Source organism: Elgaria multicarinata, chromosome 3 (genome assembly GCF_023053635.1).
Source record: "Elgaria multicarinata webbii isolate HBS135686 ecotype San Diego chromosome 3, rElgMul1.1.pri, whole genome shotgun sequence".
NCBI lineage: Eukaryota > Metazoa > Chordata > Lepidosauria > Squamata > Anguidae > Elgaria > Elgaria multicarinata.
This window is the reverse complement of record NC_086173.1, coordinates 152,207,946-152,226,536: the sequence shown is the minus strand read 5'-3', so window position 1 is coordinate 152,226,536 and position 18,591 is coordinate 152,207,946. Positions and strand designations below refer to the sequence as shown.

Here is an 18,591-nt window from a genome sequence, read left to right as displayed (position 1 = left end):
GCTGTTTAGGGAAGTCTGCGCCTAGTGGCTGAAGGTGTTACTGCAGGTTTCAATCACATGGACATAGTTAAATTCATGAAAATTTATCACTGTTTTAAAAACAAAATAACCCCTAAGGGTGTGCACGTAAAATAACCGCTAGGGATGTCCTTTTAATCTTAAATCTTAAATTTTGTATACTTTTTAATGTTCACTGTTTTTAACTTTTGTAAACCGCCCAGAGAGCTTCAGCTGTGGGGCAGTATATAAATGTAATAAATAAATAAATAAACCATCAATAATCTGCATGCCAAGTTTTAGGTGTCTAACTTTCACGGTCCGGACCCATATCCTCTATCATCATTATACCTCTTTTCTTGCTCATAGCGTTTTTTTCTACATGAATGTGATTTAATTTGTTTTAGCTGTGTATATTTATTGTTTTAGATTGTATGATTTTATCTGTACGCCGCCCTGAGATCCTAATGATATAGGGCAGGATTCAAATGTTCTAAATAAATAAATAATAAATGATGCGCTTTGCTATCTTTTACTGATTCAAAAATTTCCTGACTATTGAGCCTGTTTTAAGTATGACTGCTTTCTGGATGTTGATTTGGACGTATCATCATTTATTTATTTACACACACCTCTTTTTTAAATTCTGAGAGTATGCATACACTTCATCTCCATTCAAAATGTCACATCAAGGCTATGTTATTCTGTTTGGGGTTTTTTTTGTGTGAGAGAAGTATTTCTTTATTTTCTGGCTTTTCCAATTTAATGAAGGAGACATCTGGTTTTGAAAACCGTAGGGCCATAGTTCTCTCTGCCACTTTGGGGGAAATTTGGCTCTTTTGTGGATTTTCAAGGTCATTCACATTGGATGTGTTCAGTAAAGCCCATTTGAAAATATGCGAGAGAATGCTTTCAGTTTTCTGTGACTTTGAAGTTTTCCCATAAAAGGCAGGGTTGTGTGTGTGTGTGTGTGTGTTTAAAAAAGCTGGGGATATGCCCCATACTCCAAAGATACAACCTCTAAATATTATTAAAGAGACACAACAACTTCAAATGGGTGATTAACTTTTGAAATGAAAAAATTAAGTAGAAAGTTGACCTGTTTTGAACAATATTAAAACTTCAGAAACCAAAATATCCCAAAGATTTAGTTCCCCCGATGGATCAGTGTGGAAGTTATGTGGGGTTAGGATTCTTCTGGAAGGAAGCAACTCCTGCTGTTTGTTCTAAAAATCAACTCCCCTTCCTCTGTCTTGCAGGAGGACTCATTTGCCGCGCCCTCCTCTCGACAATGGCCGATCACAACGTGGACACATTCATCTCTCTCTCTTCTCCGCAAATGGGACAGTATGGGGGTGAGTAATGAGGCAGGGGCACAGGGGTGACCTCTGGGCAGGACTTTGGGGCAGACGTCTAGAGCGCCATTCAACAAAATGAACAGATTGGGGCCTCTCTAATATTCATTGTTCAACACTGTTCCCGTCTTTCTTTAATCCAATTTACAATTGTATATTTGCCCTGGGCAGCCCATGAAGATAAGATGGCTCCCCCAGGATATTGCTCAGCTGCTCGAGAACGGAGTTATTTTTTTCATTCACTTGCTTGGAGGGGAGTGGGGAGAGGCCATGTTGCTGAAAAATGGCCCCAGGATGATAGTAGAGAGGAAGCCAGCCTCTGCCAAGGACCCTTCAGAATCCCTGGTGATAAATAGACACCATCGCCCCCTTGCTGTGTTTTATTTTGGGAGGGTGTTGCTGCAATTTCTCTATTTATTTTTTTATTTGTTTATTACATTTATATACCGCCCCACAGCCGAAGCTCTCTGGGTGGTTCACAAAAGTTAAAACAGTAAACATTAAAAAGTATACAAAATTTAAAAACCATCAGAAACATAAAAACAACATTATAAAACCGGCAGTATCCATTTATAAAACAACAGTTCTGGGGGGCCTTTAAAAAACAAACTTAGCGTTGTTAAATGCTGTTAAATGCCTGGGAGAAGAAAAAAGTCTTGACCTGGCGCCTGAAAGATAACAGTGTTGGTGCCAGGCGAGCCTCATCAGGGAGATCATTCCACAGCCGGGGGGGCCACCAGTGAAAAGGCCCTCTCCCTTGTTGCCATCCTCCGAGCTTGGAGGAGGACCTTAGATGTTGAGCGCAGTGTACGGGTAGGTTCATGTCGGGAGAGGCGTTCCATCAGGTATTGCGGTCCCAAGCATTCACTTCTGTAGTGGCCGTGGGAAGCTGCACTGCTTAAAAAACTGGTTGGTAGTTGCCTTGGTGGGGGATGGGCTTCTCCCCATCACCAGCTGGTTTTGGTAGTGCAGTTTCCCTTCTCCCACCCCATGCAAGTTAGTGGAGACATTGCTCTGTTTTCAGGGGGTGGGGAGGGAGAAACGCAGAGGTGTTTGCTCCCTTTCTCTGTGGTATGTGTTTTTCTCTGAGAAAACATACACAGAGAGAAAAGAGAGAGAGATCCGGTTCACACAACACGACAAGCCAGGGTATAGGTCAAGTATGTGCTGAGTGTGGGCTGTTGTTGAGTTGTGGGTTGTCGTGTTGTGTGGACCCAACCGGACTTACAAACTATGATTTGTTAACTGCAAACAACCCACAATTCACAATGCAGAAACAAACCATGAGTTCTCTCCGTGGGTTGTTTCTGGTTTGTTAACATGGTTGTTAACAGGACGACCCACTATTCTAAAACAAACCATGATTCAACAACAACCCATACTCAGTCTGTACTCTGGCTTGTTGTGTTGTGTGAACCTGAGTGGCCACACCCCCATGGCCATTTTGTGACTAGTCACACCCTCACAGCAGCCATTTTTAAGTCACCCCCATGACACTAAAAAATAAATTAAAAATCCAGATGTGCCTACGTTCCACAAAAAGTTGGGGACCCCTACACAGGATCCTGCACTTTAAACAATAGTGGGGGAAACATGTACATTGATGGTGCTATATAAATAAATAAATAAAAATAATAAACAATGCCTGTGGGAATCATGCTCTTACTCTCTCTGCATTTTTCAATTCAGACACCCAATACTTGAAATGGCTTTTTCCTGAGTACATGAAATCCAACCTGTACCGCTTGTGCTACACGCGTATGGGCCAGGATTTCTCCATCTGCAACTACTGGAATGGTGAGCTTACTCCTAGTTCTATTAGTTCTTTAACATTTTATGTTGCGCTTTTGGTTGATCAAGTGGCTTTCACCTACATATTCTCAGTACAACAGCTCTATAAGCTAGGCCAGTATTATCATCATTAGGCAGTGGTTCCTTTCTAGACAGTGCTCTAACCAACCTGGAAGTCTGCCAACCTCAGTCTCAGGAATACAGGAGTGGTGGTGATGGAAAGCCATCTGTCATTACTGGCTGACCGGGGAATACTGGAAAGTGTAGGACATTGTGGAGTGCCAGTGTGGTGTAGTGGCTAACGTGTTGGACTGGGAGTCGTAGAATCATAAAATAGTAGAGTTGGAATGGGTCTATCGAGTCCAACCTGCTACTCAATGCAGGAGTTGGGAGATCCATGTTCTAGTCCCCACTCGGCCATGGAAACCCACTGGGTGACTTTGGGCCAGTCACAGACTCTCAGCCCAACCTACCTCACAGGGTGGTTGTTGTGAGGATAAAATGGAGAAGAGGAGGATTATGTATGCCACCTTGGGTTCCTTGGAGGAAAAAAGGCGGGATATAAATGCAATAAATAAATAAATAAATAGTTCCTTCTAAACGTGCATAGGATCGAGCCTTTAGTGTCTTAAAAATATGGGAGGGGGTGGAAGAGCCAGTCTTCTGCCTTCTATGGAGAGAGGCAAGTGGAGGGGGGAGTTTATTGAGTTTAGGAACCAAACAAGAGTTCTCAATGCTTTTTTTTTCATGGCTTCTGCATTTTCAGATCCACATCATCGAGACCTTTACCTCAACAACAGCAACTTCCTGGCTCTGTTGAATGACGAGAAACTCCACCCCAATGCAACTGGTAATAAGTGATGGGCCCCCTCAGACCCAATACACAATGGGCAGTGTGGGAGGGTAACTCCACTTGGCAGGTGTACCTCATATCCTCACTTCCAGCGGATTCCCGTGTTATCCTAGTAGCCCCACAGCCTTGGACAACACAGTAGGGACTTTTATGGTGCCACCGGCCTTCCCGGTTTATGGGATTTTATAGGGGGTCCAGACAATGTCATCTTCTACTTGTAACCCTCCTGTGTTTTCCCACAACCTCTTCCATCTTTTTTCTTGTCATAAATATATATATATATATATATATATATATATATATATATATATCTGTTAATGAGAAAACGATAGAACAGGGCCTTCTCATTGGTACTATTCCATCCTGAAGTGTGCTATGACTGGGTTCGTACAACACGCTAACCCAACGCTCTTCCCACAGGGCTTGAGGGAGGGGCCTTCTCTTCCTTTGGGCTTCTGCATGAGGGCAGGAACAGCACAAACCTTGTTTTCTCTGCTTCTGCTTCCCACAAAAGAGCTGTGCTTGCAGTCAGGGCAGGGAGGGGGGTGGGAAGATCAGGATGGGGACCTGGGGGCCAAACTCCTGGAGCCCCGCTTCTCTCTCCATGCAGCCTGGAAGAGAAACCTCCTGCGGATCCGGAAGTTGGTTCTGATTGGGGGTCCGGATGATGGAGTAATCATGCCATGGGAGTCCAGGTGAGTGCCTAGAGGTGAGGCGAGGACCCTCTCACCTGTGATGGGGTCGAGAGGGGTTCAGTTTTGGAGGGAGAAGAGACAAGTATTCCTGCTGGGTAAAACAAAACTGGAGAACATCCAATCCAGTCCAATGGAATAAAGAGATGAAATAACAGGATGTTGAAAAAACCATATGTGGTTTTATTCCAAGAAGTAGCATTATGCATTTCATTCCTGAATATGGATTTTCTTCTGGAGTCAGTTTTGATATATAAAACTACAGAGATCTCTGAAAAAGAAGGCAGAATTCAACAGGGCACTTACGTTCCTGCTGATTCTCTTAAGTTCCTGCTGTTTCTCTGACGCCCCACCAATGTCATTGCGCCTGCCTTCCCTGCCCCCACTTACATAATGGCGATTTTGCACTTCAAGGACAACTTGTAATGAATGGAAACACTCATTTCTGGAAGGAGGAAGGTTGGCGTAGCTCACATAAGAGAGCTGCACTGACCTTTCTCCTCAGGTTTCTAGGAAGGGCTACATCTCCCGTGCATAAGTGGTGAGTAATGCTTGTATGATGGAATTGGCAGGACCCACCACTTGCGAAAGGGAATCAGTGGGGTAGAGAGGGAATCAACAGGGGCATAAGCACCCAGCTGGATTCTGCCCCAGGTTCCAAGATGAATCCTGTGCCTATCTTTTTCAGGCATATATATATATATATATATATATATATATATATATATACCTAAAGAAGCCCATAGTTAGGGGCAGTGTGGTATAGTGGTTAGAGTGTTGGACTGGGAGTCAGGAGATCTGGGTTCTAGTCTCCACTCAGCCATGGAAACTCTCTGGGTGACTTTGGGCCAGTCACTGACTCTCAGCCCAACCTACCTCACAGGGTTGTTGTTATGAGGATTAAATGGAGAGAAAGGTTATGTATGTATGCCGCCTTCGGTTCCTTGGAGGAAAAAAAGGCGGGACATAAATGCAATAATAAATAAATACTTCTTGGAATAAAACCACATATATTTTTGTCAACACCCTGAGACTCCATCCCATTACTCCATTGAAGTATTCCTGCAGACCTGTGCAGACAGGTTTTGGGGAGGGGGGGCATTTAAATACAGCTTGAAGTCCCAGTAATACGGGCAGATGGATTACTGTACTTTGTTTTATTGACTGTCAATTAGAGCCAGCTAAAGCCTCTACCCTCACTACTGAGTCGGAGAATTCTTTCCAGCTTCCTGCATGCGTAAAGGTGAAAACACTCCTGCTACTCTGCACCCTGGCTATTTTAGATTTCCATGGCCCCTAACTCCGTTAACTCATCTCCCTGCTTAAGCCACAATAGGAAAGCATAGTAATAAATAAACAGCCGTCCATGAGCTTAATGGCTGTGCAGCCATGCAGTATTTTTTTACCTTCTCCATAAATCCTCCCGCCCCCTCTGTTTAACGCCCATATAGCACCCTTCCCCAGCTTGGCACCTTCCAGATATGTTGGACTGCAACTCCCATAACTCTAATAATTATAATAACTCCTGGGTTGGGAAGGCTGCAATTTAGCGTTCCCTTTTAAACATGCTACTCAAAAATCCACACACACCCCTGCAGCGACTCAAGTGACTGTCAGTCCTGTCAAGATAGATATTTTTTATTTCAATATAAAACAGGGGTGCAGACTGTCATCCTCAGGGGTCTGAATCTGGCCTTCCTGGGGTCCTAATCCAGTCCACTGAGGTTCCATAGATGGCCCCAGGGGTAAATCGCTGGTTTTTTCAATAAACAACTTTGGGGGGAAGCCCCACCATGGCTTCGAAGCTATGCCGGTGTCTCCTGACTGGCGCAGTGCAGACCCACAGCCACCGAAGGGCTTTCCTTGAGTATAGACAGGCCCCTGGAGAGCTGCTTCCAGTCAGTGTAGACAAGATTGAGCTAGATGAACCCATGGTCTGATGTAGTATTAGGCAGCTTCCTTTGTTAAGTATAAATATTTGGGTGACAGAGAAATTGAGCAGTACCTCTCTGCCTCACATCTGTTAGGTGGGGAAGGCCCAATAGATTTGGGCATTTTTTAAAATAAATAAATAGTGGCAAGCCTATGCCAAACTATATTGAACTTCGTGAACAGGAAAATAAAAATTCAATGTGGTGTAGTGGCTAAGGTGTTGGACTGGGAGTTGGGAGATCTGGGTTCTAGTCCCCACTCGGCCATAGAAACCCACTGGGTGACTTTGGGCCAGTCGCAGACTCTCAGCCCAACCTACCTCACAGGGTTGTTGTCGTCAGGATAAAGTGGAGAGGAGGAGGATTATGTACGCCGCCTTGGGTTCCTTGGAGGAAAAAAGGCGGGATATAAATGTAATAAATAAATAAATAAATATTGCAGTATGTAATATTTAGATCCCAACAGGTTTGCAAACAGCTTCTTGTCTGTGGCAAATCAGAATTGCCCCCAGGCAAAAAGGTAGAGGAAACTTACATGCCTGCACAAATAGGAATGGGTGTGGGGTTTTTTTTTTTTTTTTCGTCTGTCAACATGCTTCAGAAGTTTAACTTAGGTATATGAGGGTAGTTGGCTAGTGATTGTCATGAATTTATTAGCCAGGTACATAATTTTACATGTCTTTTTTTAAAATCACAGAAAATATGCACGCACACACACACATTCACGCGGGAGATGATAAAGGTCACGTGCTATTTTAAAAAATACTTTTTTCTCCTCTCCGCAGTTTGTTTGCCTTCTATGATGATAATGAGACAGTGAGGGACATGACATCTCAGCCGGTGAGTAAGAATAAACTGCCTTAGACCCTGAGGGAGGTGGGCCGGGAGAATCTATGACAAGAAGGGTACATTTTGGTAAACTGGGAGAGGAAGGGGCTGTAATTCAGGGACAAACACATGAAAGAAGTTGTTAAAGACATCGCCAATGGTTGCTGAAGATCTGAAGAGTAAACTCAACAGACATTATCTTAGTAATCAATAACCTCCATAACATATTCAAATAACACAGTTGTTTATTTTTGAATTTATTAATATACCACCCAATAGCTGAAGCTCTCTGGGCAGTTCACAAAAGTTAAAACCAGGGCCAGCTCTACCATTAGGTAGAGTGAGGCAGCTGCCTCAGGCAATAGGTGCTGGGGAAATGCCCCCAGGCTTTTTCCTCCTGAGCCCCTGGCCATTTCCTTGTGTTGGAGAAAGTATAGATCTGTGTGTTTCATGCGGCCTACTCTGTGTCCCCTAAATTCGCCTGCTGCCCTCAGGTGCGGTGGAGGGCACTGCCCTGTTGCCAGTATTGACTGGGAGTATCAACTGCCAGTCTGGTCGCGTTCTATACATGAAATGGAGTTGCGCTATCCTGCCCTTCACCTCAGGGAGCAAAATGTCTTGAGCCAGCCCTGCTGTGCATCCTGGACCTTGGTCTGGAAACATCTTGGATCTTGGTCTGGAAACATCCTGGATCTTGGTCTGGAAACAAAGCCCTATGAGGAGAGACTGGGCATGTTTAGCTTGGAGAAGAGAAGATTGAAGGGAGACATGATAGCACTCTTCAAATACTTAAACGGTTGTCACACAGAGGAGGGCCAGGATCTCTTCTCGATCCTCCCAGAGTGCAGGACACAGAATAACGGGCTCAAGTTAAAGGAAGCCAGATTCCGGCTGGACATCAGGAAAAACTTCCTGACTGTTAGAGCAGTACGACAATGGAATCAGTTACCTAGGGAGGTTGTGGGCTCTCCCACACTAGAGGCCTTCAAGAGGCAGCTGGACAAGCATCTGTCAGGGATGCTTTAGGGTGGATTCCTGCATTGAGCAGGGGGTTGGACTCGATGGCCTTCTAGGCCCCTTCCAACTCTACTATTCTATGATTCTATGGTAACTATTTCTTTGTCTGATTCTATTCCAGCGGCCTATAAGACAATCTCAAGCAATCCACTTGGTGCTTTGCCTTGTAATTGTCAACAAACGATAGGTTCCTGCTCACTAGGTGTTTACAGTCTAAATTTGGGTAAGGTGGTAGGAAGGCAAAGAAAGAGAAAGGTCATGAACAAGGGGAGAGAAATTGGGGGAGGCTGCAGAAACAAAGAACGGATATGAGCTGCTGTGTTGAATGTTCCGAAAGGTAGGAGACACAAGAATGCATAAACCTCTTGAAAGGTTTAGGGCAAGGTGATCCAGTTCATTTTGGGTCCTGTATTGGAAAATCCAAATGGCCACTTCCTTTCTGTGAAGTAGACCCCAGTAGTGTTCTCACATAGCTCCTGTTCATTTGAGTTAGATGATGATGATGATGAGAATACCATCATTACCAGAGAATACTCCAGTAGATTGTGCCACCTGGGGGCAGATTGGTTTGTTTCCCTATCTGCCCCCCCCCTTCCTGACACCCAAAATCTGCCTCCTGATGTTGCAGCCTCACTTTGCCCTCATGGTAGGACCTGTTTTCAACTGTGAGCTAAGAAGACTCCTTGGTTGTCTTTCTCTCTGTGTCTCTTAGGTCTACCTCCTGGACACCTTTGGTTTGAAGACCCTACATGCTCGCGGTGACATCACTTCCTACACAATGCCCGGCGTTTTTCACACGTTATGGCATTCCAATCGCACAGTTTATGACAACTGCATTGCTAAATGGCTGACGTAGCTGGTGATGGCCTGGGAAGAAGTGGGTGGAGGAGAGAGAGAGAGAGTCCTAAGCTGAGATGTGCTCTGTTACGTCGTCTGGGCACTTCACCCACACAGAAGAAACTGTTACCTATAGCTTTTCGAGGATGAGTGGTATTTTCTTTCATAGTGGAAGAAACATTTTTCTGCAGGAATTTTTTGGTGGAGGCTGGAAGCTGTTTGGGGTTTGCAGAGTGCTGCATCGGGGCGGGGGGATGAATGAGTCTTCTCTCTTTTGTCGGATCTGAGCTTTAAAAGCTACAGGAAAAAACACAAAAGGACAATTCAGCAGTATCAGATATTTGAGAAGAGATGTGGGGTTTTAGAAGTTGGTCAAGACTGAAAATAGGAAATTGATTACATTTAAATGTAATCAAAAGCGTTCGGTTGTTATATTTCCTAGTTCCTAACTTCTAGCAGAACTCTATGCTATGTGGAAGTTTGCAATATTCCCCTTTGAAATGTTGACCCCTTGAAAAGGTTTGAATTATTTTGCCCCAAATTTAGAAAAGTCTTTTAAATGGAACATCTTTATCTTTTTCATATTCTGACTGTAACAGCCACACACACCCATAAGGACCCAACACTTTTTAAGAGACATCCAGAAAGCTAACAAAAGACTAACTCAGAGAAAGTTAGTTTGATTAAGTTCACAGAGCTTTATTTTATTATTGCCGAGTTAATTTGCGTAGAAAACTCAAATTCTTCCTTTTCTGTTTCACCGGAGAGAATGGGTCAGTTTGTAGCCTTTTGACAAAAACTCCAGTTCCATGGCATTTTCAAAATTAAGGGTAAAATGTATCGCCACCGAACCATCAAACAGTTCAGTGTTCCAGTTTACAGTGTCTCTTTGTTTCCATAGCATAGTTAGATGGTACTTCAGAGACTGTTCTTTCAGTAATACGTTGAAATGAAAGTTTTAAATTATTGATATATGACAATATGTATATGTATGTATGTGTATATTTTTCTCTTCCTTTAGAAGCACATTCTTAGAAACTCAGGATGGCAACAGAAAATCAGCATAGACAGAGACATTCATAACCTGCTCTAGTTTCTATTTTCTTTTTTTAAAAAAACATTGAGGGGAGAAGATTGAGGGGAGACATGATAGCACTCTTCAAGTACTTGAAAGGTTGTCACACAGAGGAGGGCCAGGATCTCTTCTCAATCCTCCCAGAGTGCAGGACACAGAATAATGGGCTCAAGTGACAGGAAACCAGATTCCAGCTGGACATCAGGAAAAACTTCCTGATTGTTAGAGCAGTGTGGCAATGGAACCAATGACCTAGGGAGGTCATGGCCTGCCCCACACTAGAGGCATTCAAGAGGCAGCTGGACATCTGTCAGGTGTGCTTTAAGGTAGATTCCTGCAATGAGCAGGGGGTTGGACTCGGCCTTGTAAGCCCCTTCCAACTCTACTGTTCTATGATTCTATGTACTTAAACCATCCACCAGTAATTGTTAAGGGGCAGCTAGCTGTTGGCTGGTTTGGTGAGGCTTCCCCTTAGGTACCCTCCCACCCCACAACTCTTGTGGGGTGGGCAGACCTCATAGCTTCACCTGTTACAGTATTAACTCTTAATTTCATCAAGGTACAATAGGACATGCTCAAAAGGATCCAGGTTTAACGCTAACCTCCGATGTGATATGAAAAAGGAAATCAGTAGAATACAAGGCAGGATGCACTTTAAGCTGAGCTTTGGGGCATTTGGGAGGGACACTTAGTTTTTAGAAATGAGATGTCCTACTAAAGAGGTGCAGAACCCCCAGCCCAACGGCCAAATCCTGCCTGCCTGGGGAGTCAATCAAGCCCTCCAGGAAATTCCCAGATGGCCTTTCTCCCAACTACTGATCTTTGGTGCTTTCCTGACTTTTGTGCAGTGTTCCCCCATCCCCCCCATTCTAAAAGGTTGAAACACCTCTTCGAAGTCTGTGCTCCTGGCAGTAAGAGTTTACACTACAATATGCTGGTATTTTGGCCCCGCCTTCTTTGCCCCGCCCAATTTTGCCTTTGGCCCCTGCCCACCATTTGAAGACAACCTCTTAGAGGTTCTCCAAAATGGCCTCTGGCCCCTGGGCTGAAAGAGGCTCTGCGCCTCTCTTCTACGACACGTTATGCAGAATGCGATGATAGCATTCCGGACTAGGTGCAAATTAATGCCAACGAGCTGACAGTTCCAGATGTCTAGTATTATGTATTTGCACATTACAGGTAATAAGCTTTTAGAACAGCCTTCCTCAACCTGGGGTGCTCCAGATGTGTTTGACTACAACTCCCAGAATGCCCCAGCCTGGCTGGGGCATTCTGGGAGATGCAGTCCAACACATCTGGAGCACCCCAGGTTGAGGAAGGCTGTTTTAGAAAGACACTGTTTCATCTGGTCCCTCGGTTTGGCTTGAACAGAAGTAGAACAGAGAGAATGGCAGGGACAGGAAAGGCAAGAAGAAAATGGAGCAAATCAGTTTCATTTAAAGCTTAAGCTTGGTTTAGTTTAATATTCTGCTTTAATGTAGAGTTGTTTGTTTTCAAGAAATGGTTTTGGATTTGGATTGCATAGACGGTTGTAGTGGAAGACTAACAGGCCTTGTTTTAAAGTGAAAATGTAGCTTTTGTTGCCAAGAAAATTCAGCCGTGCAGCAGAGATTTGGGGGTTTCAGGGGCCGCAAAAAAGGACGGGCGGCCACATGCAGCCTGCACGTTGCCCACCCCTGTGCTGGAGTCTTCATGGGAAGCAATTCACTTGGGTTTATTTCCCATTCTGCTTTAGTTTAGAATTCCATCTTCAGAAATGGGTTTGATTCAGAGGTGCTGATAATTGCAGAAACCATTAATGGTCTGTGCATGATATTAATAGTGACTCATTCATATTGGGGGCTGAGAGGGTTGATAATATATTAGCCTCAAAACCATTGAATGAATTTTAAGCCTTTAAGTTATTTTATTCTAATATTGAACACAATGTTTTGATGCTCCTTCCGACTTACATTTAACATGGATGAGGAAACTTTGTTTTGTTTTGCATGAGTTTTTATTTTAACTTGTGGGCTCTGATTTGAATTTAGGGAGAGGCATGTTTTAAGGGAAGACTTCCCTCATTTCTGATGGCTGAGGAATGCAGTTGTTGTTGTTAAAATTGGAGCGTATGCACCATTGTTACACCTGAAGTTTTTTTGTTTTTAGAGATGCCCCCCTCCCCCTGTATTTCTGGATGAACTGCCCATCCAGGTTTACCTCCTGAGTTTAGAAGCAGTGCTCCCGGATGCTAAGCCACCTCTCCACTGAGAGCAGGGAATTCTACCTTCTCTCTTTATTGGGAGCATATGAACTATCCAATCACTCCTGATGCAGTGACAGGGCAGAATTACGCCTCCCTGTTCCCAGAAAAAGCTAATTTGAAACAGAGGGAGGACATCAGGCCAGGGTATCATGCAGAGAAGTGCCAGGCAGCCTCCCTCTATGGATAGGTATTTTGGGCTCCTAGGAAGCCTCTGACTTATTTAACTAATGTTGTGACTTGCAATGCAATAGCACAGCTGCAGTAGCAGTCCTGTCATGGCACAGTGTTGAGAATGACTCACTTTCAAGGTATGCTGAGGGACAATTCATGCAACCCTCTTGGGACAAGCTGTGGGTACTCTGGTTTTTCTTTAATTTTTTGTTGTTACTGAAAAAGATCAATAATTCTGGACCAAGGTGACCAGTATTCTGGGTCCTATATATTATTAAGGCTTCCAGATTTGGTGTGTGTGTGTGTGTGTGTGTGTGTGTGTGTGTGTGTGTGTGTGTGTAAAAATAGCCCCTGGGAATCATGGGCCAAGTTCAGAGGGGGAAATAGGATAAAGAATTTGTTGTAGGCAGGGACTTTCTGGTGGTGGTGCAGCACTTTTTTTTGGTTTTGCTGCCAACGCTTTGGCAAGGGTGGTGGTATGCAGGCAGTACTCCAGGCTACCATTTCCTCCTCATCCTCAGAATGCCCCTGGAATGGTGCTACATCATAACACGTTGTTCTAGTGTCATTCTGGATAGGTTGGCTGGCAGGAAGGCAGGAGCACTGGGCTGGTGGCGTTTCGCCCTCACCTAACCTGAATTTCACACAAGTACACACATCAAATGTTGCCACCTACAAATGGGAGGGTTATAGTGGGAGCATTTTGAAATAGACCAGTAAATCAATTTGAAGAAATATACACATTTTTTCTTACTTTGCATATGTTTGGTCCATTTCTGTAAGTCATGGAGGGAGAGGTAAAGAGCTATACAAGGCCCTGGTATCCTGTCCCTTGAATCTGTTCCCCTTCTAAGGTTCTGAAGTATTGTTCCTGTACGTTCAAAGCTTATCTTCACATCCATAAGGGCTAGAAACCTGTTTTTAAAAAACAAACTAGGATTCTTAGTACCTTGGATTTCATCCTTCTGCAGAATCATGGGATACACACAGCCCTGCTCTTAATATGGCAAATTGTGGACTACACTGGGAGGATGGTGAATCCGTGTTCGAGTTCATCATATCACTGCTCAGCCCCTTTACTGAAAGATTCTTATGGCGTGATGATCTGTATGTGTGGCAAGGGATGGCCACTTTAGCATGTGTTTGGTACTTGCCTGGTCGCTGTGTGTATCAGTACAGTGTAAAGATTCTGTGACTAGTTCCTGAAAAGTTTTTTTTTTTTTAAATGGGTGCTGCTATTGTGAGGATGTTTAATACAGACTCCGGATCGGTACGTGCATTTTTAACTGCAACCCAGATACTACAGTCCTGTTTTATTGGACTGTTTGTTGCCTTCTACCAATGAACTTGGTGATGTTTGGTCCTTGAAAGAGGTTAGATACAGGTGACTCTTTACTACTTGGTAACATAGCATGGTCTGAATTTAACCAAGTGGGAAGACTTGCAGCTATAAAGTGTGCCGCTCATTCAAAACGCCTTCCTTAAGCCCTATGCTCCACCGCTCCTTTCATTTGCCCAGACCAACTGGACTGCTGGGTGTTTGCATCTCTGTGCTAAACGCTGGCTCTGATAGGTTCTTGCTACAAATTAAGTTGGCTCAATACTTTGGTGTGTGTTTTTTTAATCTGTTAGCAAGCTGCGTTATCCTAGCACCAAAAGATGCCACAGGGTAGATTCTCTCTGCATTTGTTACACATTAAAATAGAACAGGAGGTCGTGGCATTTCACAGTTGAGAGTAAATAGGAAGGATGGATGAAAATGTTTTTCCTTACCATCTCCCTTTTAAAGTATTGTTCCTTAGTTTCCACTGCCTCCATTTTAAAGCACATACTTGTCAATAGCATCTGTTGAAATCTATGAGACTTGAATGAATATTACAGCCTGTGTGGTCTTCCCCTTCCCGTCTTTAATTTCATTTGCATCCTCAAAGCTTTGATATAATCTGCAATGCTCACACTGTGGGCTTTGTTCAGACGACACGTTAAGCCATGGTTGGGCTGCTAACCTTTTTGAAGCAAATGGTTAGTGAGCGTGTTTAAACTGGGGTTATGTAGCCACCATGGGTAGGAATGGTTCACATGACACGCTAAGCCATAATGGCCCAGTTTGTTAATGAAAAAGCCTTAACCACCATGGTTTAAGGTATCTTCTGAACAGGGCCAATGTTTAGCTCAAAATGCTTCATATAACCACCATGGCTTAGCGCAGCCTTCCTCAACCTGGGGCGCTCCAGATGTGTTGGACTACAACTCCCAGAATGCCCCAGCCAGCTGGCTGGGGCATTCTGGGAGATGCAGTCCAACACATCTGGAGCGCCCCAGGTTGAGGAAGGCTGGCTTAGCGTGTCATCTGAACAGGGTCTGTCTGATTTGAGTGCTTTCCATTCTATTTAACCTGCGTCTGCAACTTTATATATAGGGCAAAGGCAAATGTAACTTACATTTTACAGCAGGCAGGCTGCTCTAAACGTGCCCTCAGTACATTCAGTCCAAGCGTACCTTTTCCTCTGCAGAGTCAAGTTCCAAAAAAAGAAAAAGAAAAAGAAAATGATTCCGCAGGTTTTAAAGGGAAGCGGACTATGTACAGCGCCAATTGGCTGGTTTCAGTACTGTCACACACTCTTCTTTTCCCCTCCCATCTCTGTAGAGGTTTTGTATTTATTTTTATAAAAGAAAACCGTAGGGGGGAAATGCATGGACATTCACATGGCATTTTTAAAAACTAAAAAGCAGATGGACCTCTAAAGGAATGGGAGAGGGGCAAGATAGACAGCTGAGCCAGCATTTAATTTGCTGCCATACATGTCTCTCGTTTCAGATGTGGAGCTGGACTCACACTGCCACTGAGGCATCTAATATAAGTTATGTTCTGGCTGTCTTCATCTTTACTTGGGAGTAAGCTCTATTTAACTTTGCGGGTGTAAACCCATAGGACTGGAACATCCCTGCTGCCACTGAAAACAGGCACTGTTTACATATTTATAGTTTTAAAGGTTATGTTTTTATTTTTTGCTAGTTCTAGGCATGGCTTGCCTGATGGCTTTGTTGTAGGGAGCTAGTTGACTGTTTTCCCCAAACATCCCCTCTGAAAATCTGCCTCTGCCTAGGTCGGGTACAGTTTTATAAAATGGGTTCCTCTGCCTTCTTTTGAGGTCAAAAGGTTAAGAGGAAGGGGGTGATCAGTGCTTTGAAACATGGCTCCCTTCGCTCGCACCTGAAATCTCCCTGTATTTATAAGAATAAAAGTGATCCATTCCCAAAAGGAGTGTGTTTTGCGTGTGTTGTGTTCTACGTGCGACAGAAGGGTCACAAAGTCATTTGCTCCCGTAAAGAAGTCAAACATGTTTTCCCAAGCAGCTTGAAAGCTTTGTGTACAGATGCCGCTCTAAAGAACTACCCCTCTCCTTGCGTTCCATATTCTTGGTTGCTGCCAGGGATAAAAATTGGCATTCAGCATCAACATCCTTGCCATTGCTATAAGACATGACCCAAGTAAGCAAAGTGCTCCACTTACATGATCTCATCCTTGCAACAACTTGTGAGTTAGGCTGGTATGATCTCCAAACTGCAGATTAAATTGGTGGGGGCGGGACAGGGAGAGACTGCCTTTCCTAAGTGCATCAAGTGAGTTTGTGAGTGAGCTGAGATTTGAAGTTGAGGGCAGGGATGTTGAATTTGAGGCTTGCAGGCCAAATCCAGCCCACTTGGGATCCAAAACTGGCCCTCCGAGGTTGCCCAGATGACCATTCCCTCTTTCTCCCAACCACCAAATCTTGAGTTGGTTTCCTAGCTTTTATTTATTCTTTATTTACAAAATTTATATACCGCTCCTCATTGAAAATTTTGGAGTGGTGTACAAGATAAAATAAAATAAAAACCAGAATAAAACACTTTAAAATAGATTTTAAAAGCAGCAAAATGTACAGTGAACTGTGGCTGGTTATTAAGGAAAGGCTTCCTGGAATGACGTTTTCAGGAGGCGCAGAAAGGAATACAAAATTGGCGCCTGCCTGACCTCCAGACGTAGGGAATTCCATACAAGGGGGGCTACCACGCTGAAGGCTCTTCCCCGGTGGACTCCCCCATCCTGAAAGGTTGAAACGCCTCCCCTGAGGCTTAGTTACTCGCAGTAAGTGAGTTAAGCTAACATTTGGTATTTAGTGCTTCCCCTTTTGCCTTCTGGGCCCAAGCACCACTGGAATGTAGCCCCTGAGAGCTGCTCTGCCATTGAATTTGGCCCTCGGACTCAAAGAGTGTAAATTTGGTCCTTTTTAACCTCAGAACCTACACCAAATTGGGTCCGAAACACCCCGGTGGGTAAACCCTAACCCTAATCCAAACAGACGAACATTTAATCCTTGCCGACAAGCATCACCACAGACGTGATTGTAATTAAGATTCTATTTATTGTAAAAATTGCAAAATTAAACAAGTGATGACACCCGAGTGTATGATATTGGACAAGGTTGTATGTGTGAAGTATACTTCAGGACACATAGTTACTTTGATTTTATTAGAATGTAAGCCTATGCGGCAGGGTCTTGCTATTTACTGTTTTACTCTGTACAGCACCATGTACATTGATGGTGCTATATAAATAAATAAATAAATAAATAAATAATAATAATAATAATAATAATAATAATAATAATAATAATACACACATACAACCTTGTCCAATATCATACACTCGGGTGTCATCACTTGTTTAATTTTTCAATTTTTACAATAAATAGATTAGGGGGTCGTCTTGTAAATCTCCCCAACCCCTTCACTCAAGCCACCCCATTCCAGATCAAATCCATTTTTCACTTGAAGTAGCCTCCTTCATGCAGCATAATTTAATCCTTTTAGCACCGGATTAACAAAGAAGTTGAGTGCCCCTGAAATAGGGCCTTTCCAGTTGACAATCTTCTGTCCGAACTAGATTTACAGTTTGAGGAATTTCTAAACCCCATGTTTTCCAAGCCCACAAAATTATGTATGGTGTGGAGAAAGGGGATAGGGAGACATTTTTCTCCCTCTCTCAAATTAATAGAACCACCCAATGACTGGTGGTCAAGGAAAAGTGGGTGGGGCAGGGGGGCACGGCCACGTGGGGAAACCTGGAGAGCCGGATTGGGATCCCACGTGGGGCAGAGTTGGCTCACAGATGTAAGTTACATCAACTGGGATTGATCAGCTTGGGAAAAAGGAGACTAAGGGGAGACATGAGGGAGGTGTACAAAATTATGCACGGTGTGGAGAATGTGAATAGGGAGACCTTTTTCTTCCTCTCCCATAACAGAACCAAATGGGGTCATCCTATGAAGCTGATTGATGGGAGATCCAGGACAGATAAAAGGAAGGACTTCTTCACACAGTGCAGAGTTGAACTATGGAATTCACTGCCACAAGATGTTGTGATGGCCGCTGGTTTAAAAGGGGGTTGGATAAATTCCTGGAGAAGGCTATCAATGGCTACTAGCCCTGATGGTTAAGTGCAACCCCCCGCATTAGAGGCAGCTGTTTTATTCTTTTACTATGTACAACACCATTTATATAGCATTGATGGTGCTATATAAATAAATAAAAAGAACAGTAAGCCTATAAATACCAGCTGCTGTGGAACATGGGTGGGAGGGTGTTGTTGCATCGTGTCCTGCTTGTGGGTCCCTGGTCAACAGTTGGTTGGCCACTTTGTGAACAGAGTGCTGGACTAGATGGACCCTGGGTCTGATCCAGCAGGGCTCTTCTTGTGTTCTGATGATGTGCATGGCCAGGCCAGGCAGACATCTGCAGAGGACAAGCACTGAGCAG

At 43.9% G+C, this 18,591-nt stretch overlaps 1 protein-coding gene across 3 annotated transcripts in view; it reads left to right on the top strand.

Annotated features, from left to right (window-relative positions):
• Positions 1 to 11,505, top strand: part of PPT2 (palmitoyl-protein thioesterase 2) — a 42,424-nt gene extending 30,919 nt beyond the window's left edge. For all 3 annotated transcript variants that reach the window (XM_063122384.1, XM_063122385.1, XM_063122383.1), the window contains exons 4-9: positions 1,257 to 1,352; positions 3,042 to 3,149; positions 3,910 to 3,993; positions 4,607 to 4,691; positions 7,405 to 7,459; positions 9,177 to 11,505. In XM_063122384.1, the coding sequence (XP_062978454.1) occupies positions 1,257 to 1,352; positions 3,042 to 3,149; positions 3,910 to 3,993; positions 4,607 to 4,691; positions 7,405 to 7,459; positions 9,177 to 9,320 (572 nt within the window). In that variant the 3' untranslated portion in view covers positions 9,321 to 11,505. The remainder of the gene's footprint in view (positions 1 to 1,256; positions 1,353 to 3,041; positions 3,150 to 3,909; positions 3,994 to 4,606; positions 4,692 to 7,404; positions 7,460 to 9,176) is intronic.
• The last annotated feature ends 7,086 nt before the right edge of the window (positions 11,506 to 18,591 follow it).